Raw genomic sequence first — 13,711 nt, forward strand, 5'->3', positions numbered from 1 at the left:
CCCAGTCACCACACCCGCAGTGCTAGACCCTATCCTCGACCCCTCACAGGCCTCTTGGGCTCCAACATCTCTCCCTTTTTTACTTTATATAACATAGTGGAATTTCGTTTTTCATTATATTCAATTTTTGTCCCTTTAGGTCGACATATAAGTCTTTCATTTGGCTTATAAAAACTCGAATAACACAGGGTATCAGCAAGAGGAATAAGAGTATAAAGATTCTAACACCAATCCAATTATATATGAGCTGGTTAAAGGTAGGGAACTGTTTAGCTAAGGCTGACAGAAAATTCTGAGCATCTGGAGCAATATTGACATCTATAGTGGGTGCTATTGTCAGGTCTCGGATTTCCTTGTGTAGGGCAGCAAGATCTAAGGAAGTATTGTAGTTATGCCAAATATTTAATAAATGGTTACGTATCTTATTTCAAGGAAAAGTGGTAGAATTGTAAAGGAAGGGGGTAACACAAATGTGAGAAAACATGGCATGACACTTCAATGAGGACCGAACTTCGAGAGAATTCAATTCTTCCTCTATGACTTTGACGGTGTCATAGAGGGCATTCAACTTTTGTTCTATCTTCTGATCTCAATCTTTTTGAGTCTGAAAAGCTACAGAAATATTATGAGACAATTCATTAACAAAATTTGTTGTCTGAATTTCTTTTGTTAGGGCAATAGTAGCCGTGGCGACCGTGGCTATAAGAGTTATAAGGGCAGTTATTCCTGCAATTAGCGTTCTAACAAAGCGTTTGGCGCGAGCTAATATAAGTTCATTAGCTGCTCGAATGACAGCGTAACCAGGATCATTGAATCAGGGAATAGTGAGGTTAACAGGAATAAAAGAAAAGGCGGGCTGTTAACAACAGCAAAGGCGCTTACATTCAAGGAGGAATTAAGACAATTGGTTAAAATGCAATTGTGACAGGTTAGATTATACATGGTATTCTGAGTAAGTTGTAAATTCCCTGCAATAAACGCGAAGGGGTCAGGTATACAAGCTATGACATATACATTTTTCTGGGTTCTGTCTACGGAGATAGTGTCTTGTGTTCTTATATGCATCTAAATTATTTGTTTCTTAGTTACGGTGACATATTGGAGGGAGGCGACAGCCTTCTAAAGCATAGTCTGATAGGTCCGATTATTCTTTGTCCATATTTTATATAGAAAGTTTATGGGCCTGTAGGTCCCTTCTCGGTAATCACTCTAGTCACAAATCTCTTGATCACAAATGGTATGGTTGAGATGACAAATTCTCTATGCCGGGCACCACTGGCTCTGAGAGGGCTTTCTTTGCTTGCATACTGGGATGTCAGGAGGAGGGGACCCCTGGCTAATAGTAGTAGTGCTCACATTTCTATGAAGATAAAGCATGTCCACACCTCAATGAGGTCCATCAGTGAAATTACTATCCCAATTAGTATATCTGGAGATAAGAGTACAATTTCCTGGGGTCGAAGAAAAGCAAATGGGTTGAGTAGTAGACAAGCCAGTATAATTATACTTAGCTGACACGGGCAAGATATGCCCGGAAGATGGCGGGCCTAAGACTTGGGTATTGTTCACATAAACAGGCACAAAATCATTGTCCTCCCAAGTAACTGGATGCAGGACGGGACGATTGGGAAGAAAGGCCCAGTATTCTTCAGCCTTCACTTGAGTTTTCAGTATCTACAGGAGGCTCAAGATCAGCGCTAACTGTTGGAGTCTCCTCTGGGCCCTCTGGGGATGGGTGTTCCGGTTCTTCAGTAACATGACCGCGAGTCTCCTCTGGAGCTTCTTTATTTTGCTCTTGGGCATGGCGGACACTCCTCTCGGGCAACCACCGTGGGTTCTCAGCGTCTGTGGGAAAAACACAAACATGCCCTCGGCCCCAAACTAGTACTGGGTCAGGGCCATGCCGAGACCCATCTATGGGGTCTTTCCAAAATACTTGAGGGTAGTGCCGCATGCGCGGCCCCCAGTGTCTGTCCGCCGCAGAGCGCCCATCTGAATCTAAAGTTAAGAAATTTAAAACAAATAAGGAATGAGATACAAGCAGTTTTGGAGAGTGGGGGCTATACTATCTCCCCCCTTTTAGTTTAGCAAATTGTTTGAGAGAAAGGTGTGTTTGTTTGATGACTCTTTGTTTTTGAGGGTTATGAGGGATATTTGTCTTATGGAGGATTTGAAAGGAAGTATAGAAAGAGGTGAAGGCTTTATTGGTATTTGGTCTTCAAAATTTTGGGGATATTAAGTACTGAAAAGTAAGATAGTAAATGAGAGATTACATTGTGAACGTTTTCTCCTGATAGAGGGGAGGCAAAAAGGAAATGAGAACAAGTATCAATAGTGATATGTAGATATTGAAGTGTGCCAAAGGAGGGGCAATGTGTAATATTTATTTGTTAGAGATTGTTAGGCTTGAGACTTCGGGGGTTAATACTAAAATGGGGTATTGGAAGTAGTTGAGAACAGGTTGAGCACGACTTAACAATCTGTCGTGCTGCCTTTCGGGTAAGTTGAAATTGATATCGAAGAGATCGGGCAGATTGGTGGTGAAGGGCATGGGATTGTTGAGTACGTTGTTGTTGCGAAAGAAAGACGTGAGTATGGGAGTCTGTGAGCGCATTCAATGTGGCTAAAGGTTCTGGAAGAGATGAATGTCTCCGAAGGTGACTAACAAAGTAGGGGGCTTTTCGCTGTCGAAGCAATTGTTGGATGGAGTGGAATAATTGGAGAACTGTATGATTAGAAGTCGTGATTAAAGGGATAGTTTCTAAAACAGCTAACGTATGGACAATATATTGACTGTTAGAATAAAGATTAAAAGGTTCAGGGATAAGGAGGAAGGCCTGATGAACAGCAAAGAGTTTGACTTTTTGAGTAGAATTGGAGGCGACATGCCAAACCTGGGATTTTTTCGGGGTGATTAGAATAGCGTGTCTATTAGATGAACTATCTGTGAATAAATTGATGGCGGAAGTTAAAGGGATGAGGGAGAGATTTCTAGGAAAGATAAAATGGGCTTGAGAGGCAAAATGTAAAATCTTGTCTTTCGGGAAATGATGAGAGACTTGTCTTGAGAAGCCTTCAAAGGCCAATGGAAAAGAATTATTTATGTTTATTAGCCAGGAAAATTGTTTGGAAGTATATGGTATGACTATAATAGGAGGGTTTTGTCTTAAGATTTGGATAGACACTTTGTGGCTTTGCTGAACTCGTTTGGCTACTAACGAGGCATAAGAGGCAAGTGCCTTCTTTGGCGTTGCCGGGCTGTGAATCTACTGGAGTACTCTATGCTGGTAGAGAGCTTCTGTCGGGGTGATAGAAGAAGGTATTATTAACAAGGACTAAGGTTGTGAAATATCACAGTAAGACAATTGGGCGGACTGAAGAGCGTCTTCCACCAGCCGTAGGGCCTGCCGTGCGCTCGGGGTGAGCGCTCGAGGAGAGGCAGGATTGGAATCTCCGTTAAGTAAGGTAAAAAGAGGTTTAAGGTTGCCGGTGGTAAGTTTCAAAGATGGGTGTATTCAGTTGATTTCTCTTAGTAGGGTCTGAAAATTATGCAAAGTCTGCAGGTGCAAAGTATCAATCTGCAATTTTTGAGGGGAAAAAGTTAGGGGCTTAAGTTGGTATCTAAGATAGGAGTAAGGGTAAGCACTTTGGATCTTATCAGCTGTTATTTGTAGACTGAAAACGGCTAAATCTTGTTTCATCCTGGAAAATGTTAAAATCAAGAGGTCATGATTGGAATGCGCTAGCAAGATATCATCCATATAATGAATGACTAAAACTGAGGGGAACTCATCTTGTGTTCTCTGAATAGCTTGCTGCACAAATTTTTGACACAAGGTAGGACTATTAGCTATACTTTGAGGTAAAATTTTCCATTGAAATCTTAACATTGGTTCTTGAAAATTAGTGGGGGGAACACTAAAAGCAAATCGCTGACAATCAGAAGAGAACAGTGGAATAGTATAAAAACAGTCTTTTAAGTCAATCACAATTTTATAAGTAGATGGAGGGATGGCAGCAGGAGATGGAAGTCCAGGCTGCAACGCACCCATGGGGAATATGGAAGCATTTACTCTCCTCAAATCCTGAAGGGGCCTCCACTCTCCTGACTTCTTTTTGATAACAAATATAGGAGAATTCTATGGTGACGTGGAAGGTTCAATATGTCCGGCAGCAAGCTGCTCTTGCACCAGCTTTCTAGCTGCTTCTCATGTTATTCTAAGCCTGCGAGCAGCTTTAGACCTAGCTTGTCGCTCACAGTTCTCGTGATATTCAGTAAGTCACAATAAATAATCACCCCCAGTTAATACTGTTTTACACATAGTTTTCCAAACTTGTGGGGGAAGAGCAAGGCTTGCGATAGTTTCCATGGTAGCAATGGTGAAGGGAGCCATAGCCCCATATTGGGCACAGGCCAATTTTAACTCCTTCAAGGTCTTGTAAGGAATAGGCTCATAATCTCGCCACTGTTGGCCCTGATCATTCTGCCTCTGAAGGATAGGGAAAATCTGTCTCTCAGGGGAGAAACTATCTATTGACTCCCCAATCTTCTTCCAAGTATCAATATTATTTGTTCCCTCTTCAGGGAACCAAGGACATACTTGTTGGACAAAATCCACAAAATGATGGATTTGCCTTTTAGAGGTTGTGACACCTTGTCCCCTTAATAGGGTGCACAATACTTGTTCAAACAACTCCCTTTCGGAAGAGTGGGAATTCTCCATTATTATGCTCTCCAACACCGCTCTCTGCTACTTTCACTTTTAATTTACCGGGCCCCCGTAGCAGCGGTCCTCTCGGGATCTCAAATCCTCATGATTCTGGACTCTTTAGGTCCCTGTTCGGGCGCCACTCTGCCGCAGCCCGCTGCGGCAAGGGTGGTCGTGAAGCTGAGCGAGGGACTGAAATAAAGGAGAGGACCAAATGCTCTGCTGGCATAAGGCAAGTTTATTGTGCAGTCTTCTGGCTTATATACAATCTTGGATACAAAGGAGAACAAAGGAGAAGCCTTCTGGCGCGGAGCTCACTTCCTTGACCTACAAAGTTTATCTCTTCCCTTAGAGTCCGGACGTTCCCAAGCTAACATACTTTCTGGGTACATGATGCACAGGCCAAAGATATGAGTTGATGGGAGAAGCGGCTAGTTTCTCAAGGGGTCAGAGAACTGTTACAACCCAAGATAGCCCCAAGGCCAGAAACCAGGCCCAGTCATCACACCCGCAGTGCTAGACCCTATCCTCGACCCCTCACAGGCCTCTTGGGCTCCAACAGCTATTGAGGATTAGTCAGACAAAATGACACATAGAAGTATAACTATTGACAAAAATTACTAAATGAAGGCATGACCCTCGCCCATGTGGACTCAAGGATACCAGCTTCAAACATAAGTTTTATTGGTAATTCAAGCAACCATCCCACTTGGTACAGAATCTATGCTAACACATGGACTTCTCTATTCCTTTTCCAGAACAACATTAACTCTTCCCCAACAACTCTTCCCCTCTTGACGTCTGGCTTACACCTTCCTGCTGCAGTGAGCATGCACATATTACTGCTGTTTCTGGTATTAAGAGAACCGTTGCTGCAGATCTGGTTTACCACATGCACTGAGCCTTTGCTACTGCAAGCCAATTAAGTGGAGGCCTGTGTCAATCCCCTCCCCACTGGCCTTGATCCTCTTTTAAAAACATGAAGCTTAAAGTGGGGCTGTTTCGTTTAAGAAACAAATTTGCACAAATCTCTTTCTTAATATTATTATTTTATTTTTCAATTATAGTTTATATTCAATATTATTGTGTATTTTTTCAGCAAAATGGTTAGACAATCATGTACTTCACAAAGTGACCCCCCTGATATTTCATGAATTTCTTTTCCAATCTCTTCTTAAAGTGCATTTTTGTCCCTAAACAACACCAGGGACATCATTAAAATGGAATACCATATGGATGTCTTCAGAATTAAACAAACCAAAACTCTGTATTTACAGGCCTCCCTAAAACCTGCACCTGATTTCTTCTTACCTAGGGATTTGGGTTTTTTTTTTTTTAAATACATATTCTTTATTGTTTATTTCCCTCCTTTCCCCCACTTTCTGGCTCTGCTGTACATTCTGGCTCTGAAATACACCATGCATGTTACTTAGATTATTTCATTTCTGTTTCCTCATCTACAAACTTTAACTGGATGATTACACCTACTTGGACATATGCACATGCAGTGAGGCAAGGTGCAGTGAGGCAAGGCCTGTAAGAAATGCTGGGGATGGTAACTATCTGGCGGGGGTCCAGATGTTAGAGAATCCCCAATCTTTTCCGTGATAGTCTATACTTAAGATAGACAATTGAGGATCAGGGCCCAAAGACTGACACTACAGGTTTATCTGGGATGGCGCTGGGGAGAAAGACGTGATCTGCAGTCAGGCATGGTACCTCCTTGGGCCTTTCTGTCCCTCCTCAGGCACTGGGAGTTCAAGGCTCAGGATAGAGCAGCCTGTGTGAAAGACTTCAGGTTTAGCAGACTGAGAATGACATTAAAATCCAACATCAAATCATTAGGGTGTAAAGGAGTGAGTGGGACAACAGCAGATTGTACCAGGTGTTGTGAGTACATAGGGAAGTTTATAGGATGAAAGATAAAAGTTTAATCTCCACAACCCCAGCACCAAGCACAGTATTTTCAGTCATTAAATGAAAGAGGAAATGTTTGCTGAATTTAAGTATGAAATGTCATGATACCGATAATACTGTGTTTAGCTCTGTACAGAGTAGACAATAGAGATGAAACATTTCCCTTTTGAAGTTACTGTAGAAAAAAGCCCTAAAAGCCTGGCTCAGCTCTGAGTAATGTTTAAAGAGTAGGAGAAGCTGCCCTGCCAAGGACTGCTTTTGTTAAGTTCTGTCTGGTCTTAGTCACTATGTCTCATCAGAGATATGTGTTGCTTGAGAGAAAAGAGGCATGGTAATGATGCTCCCCCTCTTAAAAATGGGAAATTGAGTCCCCCCCGTTCAAAGTGCTCACTTGGTAAGTTTTGCTAATGATTAAAGAGAAGTTTGAGGTTAGTCACAAATCTGATGCCCTGGACCCTCTGGGTTTTTCAGGTCATATTGAAGGCAATCATCTATTTTCACTGATTTATAATATTTAAGCTTGCTTCTGATCATGGCAGACCTGCACGACTTCAGTAATTATTGTTTTTATATTGAAGCTAGAATTGTAGGTATTTGGCACGGTTATTTTGGTAGCCTTATACTAATCAGATTGTCTGATCGCCAATTTCTCTTGTCCTCCACTCTATTTCCATCCTCTTACAGAGCACGTGGTGTAGAATAATTGCTCAATAGATAAATGATATATGTTCCAAATATTTAAAATTTCCTAACAAAAAGAAGTGAATGAAGGAAAATTTTAGTTACATAACAGATTTATCTTATTTAACTGACAGCATCCTTTACATTTCCATGGGAATGATTAAAGTAGCTCTTAGGACTGAGAGGTCTGGTATTCGGTTCTGTAGAAATAAGCCAAAAATAAACTTGTAAGTACCATCTTGTGGTCAGTAGTGGAATTGTTGGGACAATGAAATCAGGCACATGTGATTAAATCATTCATTCGTGTTGCTAGTGTTTTTTGCAGTGAGCTAGGTTTAGGACTAGAATAGTGAGCATGTATGCAGTGTTTTTGCAGAATTTATATTCAAGTCAGAGGAATAGATGATAAATAAGTAATTTAAATAATTACATACTGTGTTAAGATAAGGAGGAAATAAAATATTTTTGTTGAAGGAAATTATAGGTGGCAGGATCTAACTGAGATACATAGGTTAGAAATATGTTGCTAATAAGGTGGTATTAGTTGAGACCTAAAGGATGACTAGAGGGAGACAAAATGTCCTAGAAAAGAACAATGGGGCAAAATGGATGATTAAGAGCAAAGCACTAAGGTAGATAGATAGTGGTTGATGTGTTTGGAAATAAAGAAGAGTATAGAGCTTGAAGCAAAGGAGAAAAGTAACAATATACCAATTGTAGTGTGCTGAAAAAATATAATATGCTATTCAGCAATAATAGGAAATGAACTCCTTCTACATGTAAGAGTATGGGTCAATCTGAAAAATCTTTATACTGAGCAGAAAACACTGCACTAAAATTGCATCATTTAGTTCTTTGTTTATAAAAAATATTAATTTATAGTGATAGACATCATGTCAGCATCTACCTGTTTGGGATGGAAGCAAGTGACTGACTCTGAAGAAGTAGGAGAAATCTTTATGAGTGATGTAAATGTTGTATAGTTTAACTAGGCTGGTAGCTATACAGACATTTATGTGTGTCAGAATTCATCAAACTGTATTACAATATTTCCATTTTATTATCACAAGTTATACAATAATGAAGTTAGTTTGAAGAGAAAAAACAGGGCAACTCATAATCATTAACTGATTTGTTGATAAGGGAACCAAGATCTCTTACAACTATAAAATTTTGGAATTATGAAAATAATCCTACAGAATACTGCTTAACTTCTGGGGACAATTTTAGGTTCCAAGAGCTATTTCTTTTGGGAGAAGCAAACATGTTGCTGATTCCTCTTAAAGCATCTTTATCTGATGTTGGTTTTAGTAATATTAAAACCTAAATTCTAGAACCTTCTTTACTATTGTCTTTGACAGGAGAGTGGTGAAAAAACATAAAAAATACAAATGTAAGGATGGAAACTAATATGCTTATGGCTTGTATGAGGATTTCCAAACATCAAAATATGGCACATATTAAATATATGCTACTTTGTTCATATAAATCATACCTCAGTAAAGTTGAAACCATGGAAAAAGCAAACATAGTTTTGTAAAAGAGCTTAAAGTTTTAAAAGGTAACAAATACTATTATAAGTTCTAGGGAGTTTTTTACTATCTTTAACCATACAATATGGTTACCTTCAGAAGAGTCTCCTTCCTTATTCTTTCCCTAAACTTCTTCATTCTGAAATCCATTGTGATCAGGAAATCAGCAAATTTTTAAAGAGAGACCAACTCAGAATACCTAAACCTAATTGTTAGCAGTCTGAATTAGTTGAGATTCTGAAAATTTTACATTTAAATTTTTATGCTTTCTGGAACTTAATCTATTCTATAGCCACTCATCCTCACAGATTGCCCAGTGCATTCCCCTAGATTTTGGCACTTAATTAACCTCATCTGTGCACTTTTTTTTGCTTTAATTACTTGTTTTCATATTAAAATTAAAGTTCCTCAATTGAAGATAAAATGTGACAAATCTTACTACTCTGAGTAGCTGTTATTAGCATTTGAGTGTATTTTCTGAATCTATTTTTTTCTTTTAATATTATAACTTGACCATTTTAACATCCTTAGACACGTTTTACAAATGTAATGGTTAAATGATATGTAACATTCAATTGCTCATTGCTTCACCTGGTTTCTTATAGATTAGTTATTTGAATGTTTTTCTGTTTTGGTTTTTATAAATAATAAAACTATACATGTCTTTGTACTTTTTTTTCACAAAATGTTATTTGTATTAAAATGATTCTAATATAGAGGAAATATATACATATTTAACCATTTTGTTGGAAATATCTATACTCTTTTTTAGCAAAGTATACTAACTTATTCTTCTATAAACAATTTTTACCTTAGTGGTCTGTGTAAAGTGACATCCTTTTCAAATATTCACTAATTTTAGAAGTAGACATTTTTTACTGTTTTCTTGTGATGATGAACATAGGTGAACTAAGCATTTATCAACTTCATCTCACAAAGAACGCTCATTCTGGGCATCTTGAAAATGATTTCCATTTGCTTTTGAAAGCTGGCTGACCTCTGAGCCAGTTGTTCACGGAAATGACTTACTGATGACATGTGATGGCCAGGCAAACTTTCTGTGTTTCTCTCTCCAGATCAGTAGGGCAATTGGGTTGGTTGTGATGCTATGCCCCTGGGCTCATGGGTCTTTTCCACAACATCCTTGAATAACTCTGTCCCTGATTTGCTTGGTTCTAACTCCATAGATGATGGGGTTGAGCATGGGAGGGACCAGTAGATAGAGATTAGCCAACATGATGTGTACCACTCTGGGCACATGATGACCAAAGCGGTGGGTGAGAAAAGTAAAGAGGGCTGGGATGTAAAAAGCCAAGATGACACAGATATGGGAGGCACATGTGCCAAAAGCCTTCAGTCGGGCTTCCCTAGAGGGCAACCCCAGCACAGTCCTCAAGATCATCACATAGGATACACTGATGACAAGCATATCGAAGCCAACCACTGAGAAGGCCACAAAGAGCCCATATGCACGATTTATTCTAGTATCAGCACACACCAACTTCAGCACAGCCATGTGCTCACAGTATGACTGAGGAATGACTTGGTTGGGGCAGAAGGGCAGCCTAGAGAGCATAAAGCAGAAGGGGCTCACCCACAGCAGTGCTCTCATCATCACAGCTGCCCCCAGTTTACCTACTACAGATGGGGTCAGGATACTAGAGTGATGAAGTGGGAAGCAGATAGCCACATAACGATCCAAGGCCATACCCATGAGCATCCCAGACTCCACAGAAGAAAAGGCATGGATGAAGAACACCTGGGTGAGGCAGGCATGATATTCAATGTCATGAGCATGGAACCAGAGAATAGCCAGCATTTTAGGTTGGGTGGAGGAAGAGAGGACCAGGTCAGTGATAGCCAGCATGGCCAGAAAGAGGTACATGGGCTCATGCAGGGTGTGGTCAGTTCGAATTACGTGAAGTACAGTTATATTGCCGACTATAGCCACAATATACATAGCACAAAATGGAAAGGCAATCCAAAATTGAGAATTCTCAAGTCCTGGGATCCCAAGCAGGATGAAGGACACAGGATGAGAAGAGCTGTTTCCTGAAGCCAACATCACGGCATGGTTGAATTGTTCTTCATTGAGAAGGGAATGTACTCTGCACAAGTGATAGCAATCAAATAAAAAAAAGTATTATTCATAATATTTTGGAAGGAGTAGTTGAATAATAGGGCAACTGGGTTTAATGATAAAATAGAATAATTTCAACTGTTTCAATAAATACAATTTTGCAACATAGAGTTACACTACCCCAGATTATTCATACTTATGCTATTCAAAATGGGTTCAGAATGTACTAGGCATAAGTGTGATTTTTAAAATAAGAATCAAATTTTTCTTGAAAGTAGAATCTGCTCAGTGAAAACTATCTTGATCTATATTGTCATAGTAATTCTCATCATTTTATTCTTTAGAAGTAACAACTGATTTGTTTAAACTTTGCGCTAGGTCTTTTTATCCCATTTAGGCAACTTTCAGGGAGGAAGCCAGTAGGGAAACACAATAAATTAGAGACAAGTACGTGACTCCACACCCCGTGCTTTGGTCATACACACCACTGCCTCTGCTAGACAATGATTGATGGGGACACTTGCCCTTGTGGAGTAAAGCAGAGATCATTGCCTTATCATAACAAAGGTGGATATGAAAGGTACACACAAAATTGTATACAAATATTATAGGATGATCTGTATTTGAGGCCAGAATGTCTGCCACTTTGTTGGAGTGGCTCTAGAATATGCTCCAGTTTGGTCTTCTTTGTATGGGCTGCTTTCTATAAGATAGCATCTTTATTAGTTTCTGCCTCTATGAGCCTTAATGGAGAACTTACCCGTTCTACATGCTTTTTGTGGGGGTGGGGGTGACTCTTCTCATCCAGGGCTCAGCTATCCACAGTGTGCTGTCTCTTTTGAAAGCTAGTTTCTTGCCTCTGCTTCATTTATACCCCAGACTCTCAAATGGCCTCTCACAGACCAGAGCTCTCTCCCATAAGAGATGCTTCTCAGCTTCCTCATTCCATTGCCTCTGATTTTCTGTTGTAAGGTTTTCTCTCTTGGGTGAACACTGAAAGGGTAAAGCTGACCTGGGCCCAAGTCTGAAGTAGGATGTGGATGCCATCAACAGGAGCCTCTTTTCTCTCTGTATATTCTGCTGCTCTCCCATTGAATCTGGTGCCCTTGCTATCAGCAATTCTGTTCTCTCTCACTCTCTCTCTTTTTTTCTCTCAAACTTACACAGTCAGCACATGCAGAGTTCAGGCCATATAAGTCATGGAGAGTGGAAAGGGTGTTAATCCTTGATCATTTTTGTGCAGTGTGTGAGGTTTTCAATAATGTTTTTGAGGGGAAGCACAGGTTATAAGCTTGCATCTGGTTTAAGGGATGAAAATGTTCATTCCATAAAGCATAGGGAAAGAAGAGTATTATCCTTTTCCTTTTTGTACCACGTTCCTTCCTCCCTTCCTTGATTTTAAATATGTTGTCCTTTCCCACCCTTCATGGGCTAGCATGCTTGTGAGCATACTACATATTGAAGGTGAAATTAAGTCATCTTTTTCAAGCATTATAGCTAGGGTGATGACACACTGAATTTCAGTTTCAATTTTTCTTTTCCTCCAAATACAGTCTAACTTGTGAGAACTTGGTATAGCTTTTGGCTCAGCAAATATGGTTATGAGAAATATATTTCTCACAATACTGGAGCTCTGCTTTCATGTGTGAATATGGGCTTATTCCAGCTGTGCTACCACCCCCTGGCTGTGTGGGGACTCAATTGCTCCACTAATTATATGGAAATAGTTGTGTTTATTAGTTCAATTGTGTTGTTCAAACTTAATAGGATGAAAGATAAAATGGGCTGATATCTTGCTACGAAATTGCTTCAGGCATATTTAGATTCTGTTTTCTCACTTTGGGGCATCTAAATCTATAGCATGGAGCAACAATGCTGGAGCAGGGTGAGGTTCAGATTTAACCTCCTTTGGGGAGGAATTGTATATGGAAGTGGTCTTTCTATTTTTCTAGAGTTTCCCTGAAGGACAGTGCAAGCAGTGAACCTTTCTGTCCCTCTTAGAAGGAAGGTCAGCAGCTACAGATCTCTGGACAAGGAGCCCCCAGTCAATCAGGCCATCCTGCACAGTGCACTCCTTGCCTCCCAGCTCCTTTGAACCTCCGTGAGTCCTACTGATCTGTGGGAAGGGCAGAGATGAGTGGGGCACAGAGAACCACTCACCTTGAGCTCTGACCAAAACTTGCATGACCATAAGCAGTTCTAGGTGGCTCCTGGGATTCAGCCCTTAGCAGAGACCTCAGATTAGAGCCTATTTAAAGGTGTGTTAACCTCTGGCTTTTCTCTTTGCCAGGCATTAATTCTCTTGCTCCTCCTACACCCTGCTGCCTCACACACTGGCTTCCTCTGAGACTTGAGACCAAAGCTGGAAGCATTAACCCCTAACTTTTCTCTCTCTTCTGTGTACACAAGTACAAAAGCAGGCAATTTGAATGCATGTATCAAAGGGTGTATTGTTGAGATTACATTCATGTGAGCTTACTTGTATGAACATAATTTTTGTTAAATATAGAGTATGTATATTTACAATTGAAGAGATATTTTGTGCAATATGAAAGTATGTTGATATATCATGTGGCCTTTGTTTAGGTAAGAATAGGTCAGTTCATTATTGAAAAAATGGTAAAGAAAACAGCAAGATTTCCAAACATAATGAACTGATATTCAACAGAGGTATCAGTGCAATTCAGTGACAGAAAATGTCTCTATGATGTTAGAGCAGTTGGATGTCTGTATGAAAACCAAATGAACCTCAACTCCTACTTTGATGTAACAAAATCTTTATATAAAATATA

At 40.0% G+C, this 13,711-nt stretch overlaps 1 protein-coding gene across 1 annotated transcript; it reads right to left on the bottom strand.

Moving 5' to 3' along the window:
• Window positions 1-9,959: 9,959 nt before the first annotated feature.
• LOC128628327 (olfactory receptor 52R1) lies at window positions 9,960-10,907 on the bottom strand. The gene has a single exon (XM_053671454.1). It carries the CDS (start codon window positions 10,902-10,904, stop codon window positions 9,960-9,962), a length of 945 nt encoding a protein of 314 aa, XP_053527429.1. The 5' UTR covers window positions 10,905-10,907.
• Between the last annotated feature and the right edge of the window lie 2,804 nt (window positions 10,908-13,711).

This window comes from Artibeus jamaicensis, unplaced genomic scaffold, assembly GCF_021234435.1.
Source record: "Artibeus jamaicensis isolate MK-2021 breed Jamaican fruit bat unplaced genomic scaffold, CSHL_Jam_final contig_69, whole genome shotgun sequence".
Taxonomy (NCBI): domain Eukaryota; kingdom Metazoa; phylum Chordata; class Mammalia; order Chiroptera; family Phyllostomidae; genus Artibeus; species Artibeus jamaicensis.

What these genes read in the sequence shown, in the direction of transcription:
- LOC128628327 (XM_053671454.1), bottom strand. Translation starts at nt 10,904, where the DNA reads ATGTTGGCTTCAGGAAACAGCTCTTCTCATCCTGTGTCCTTCATCCTG.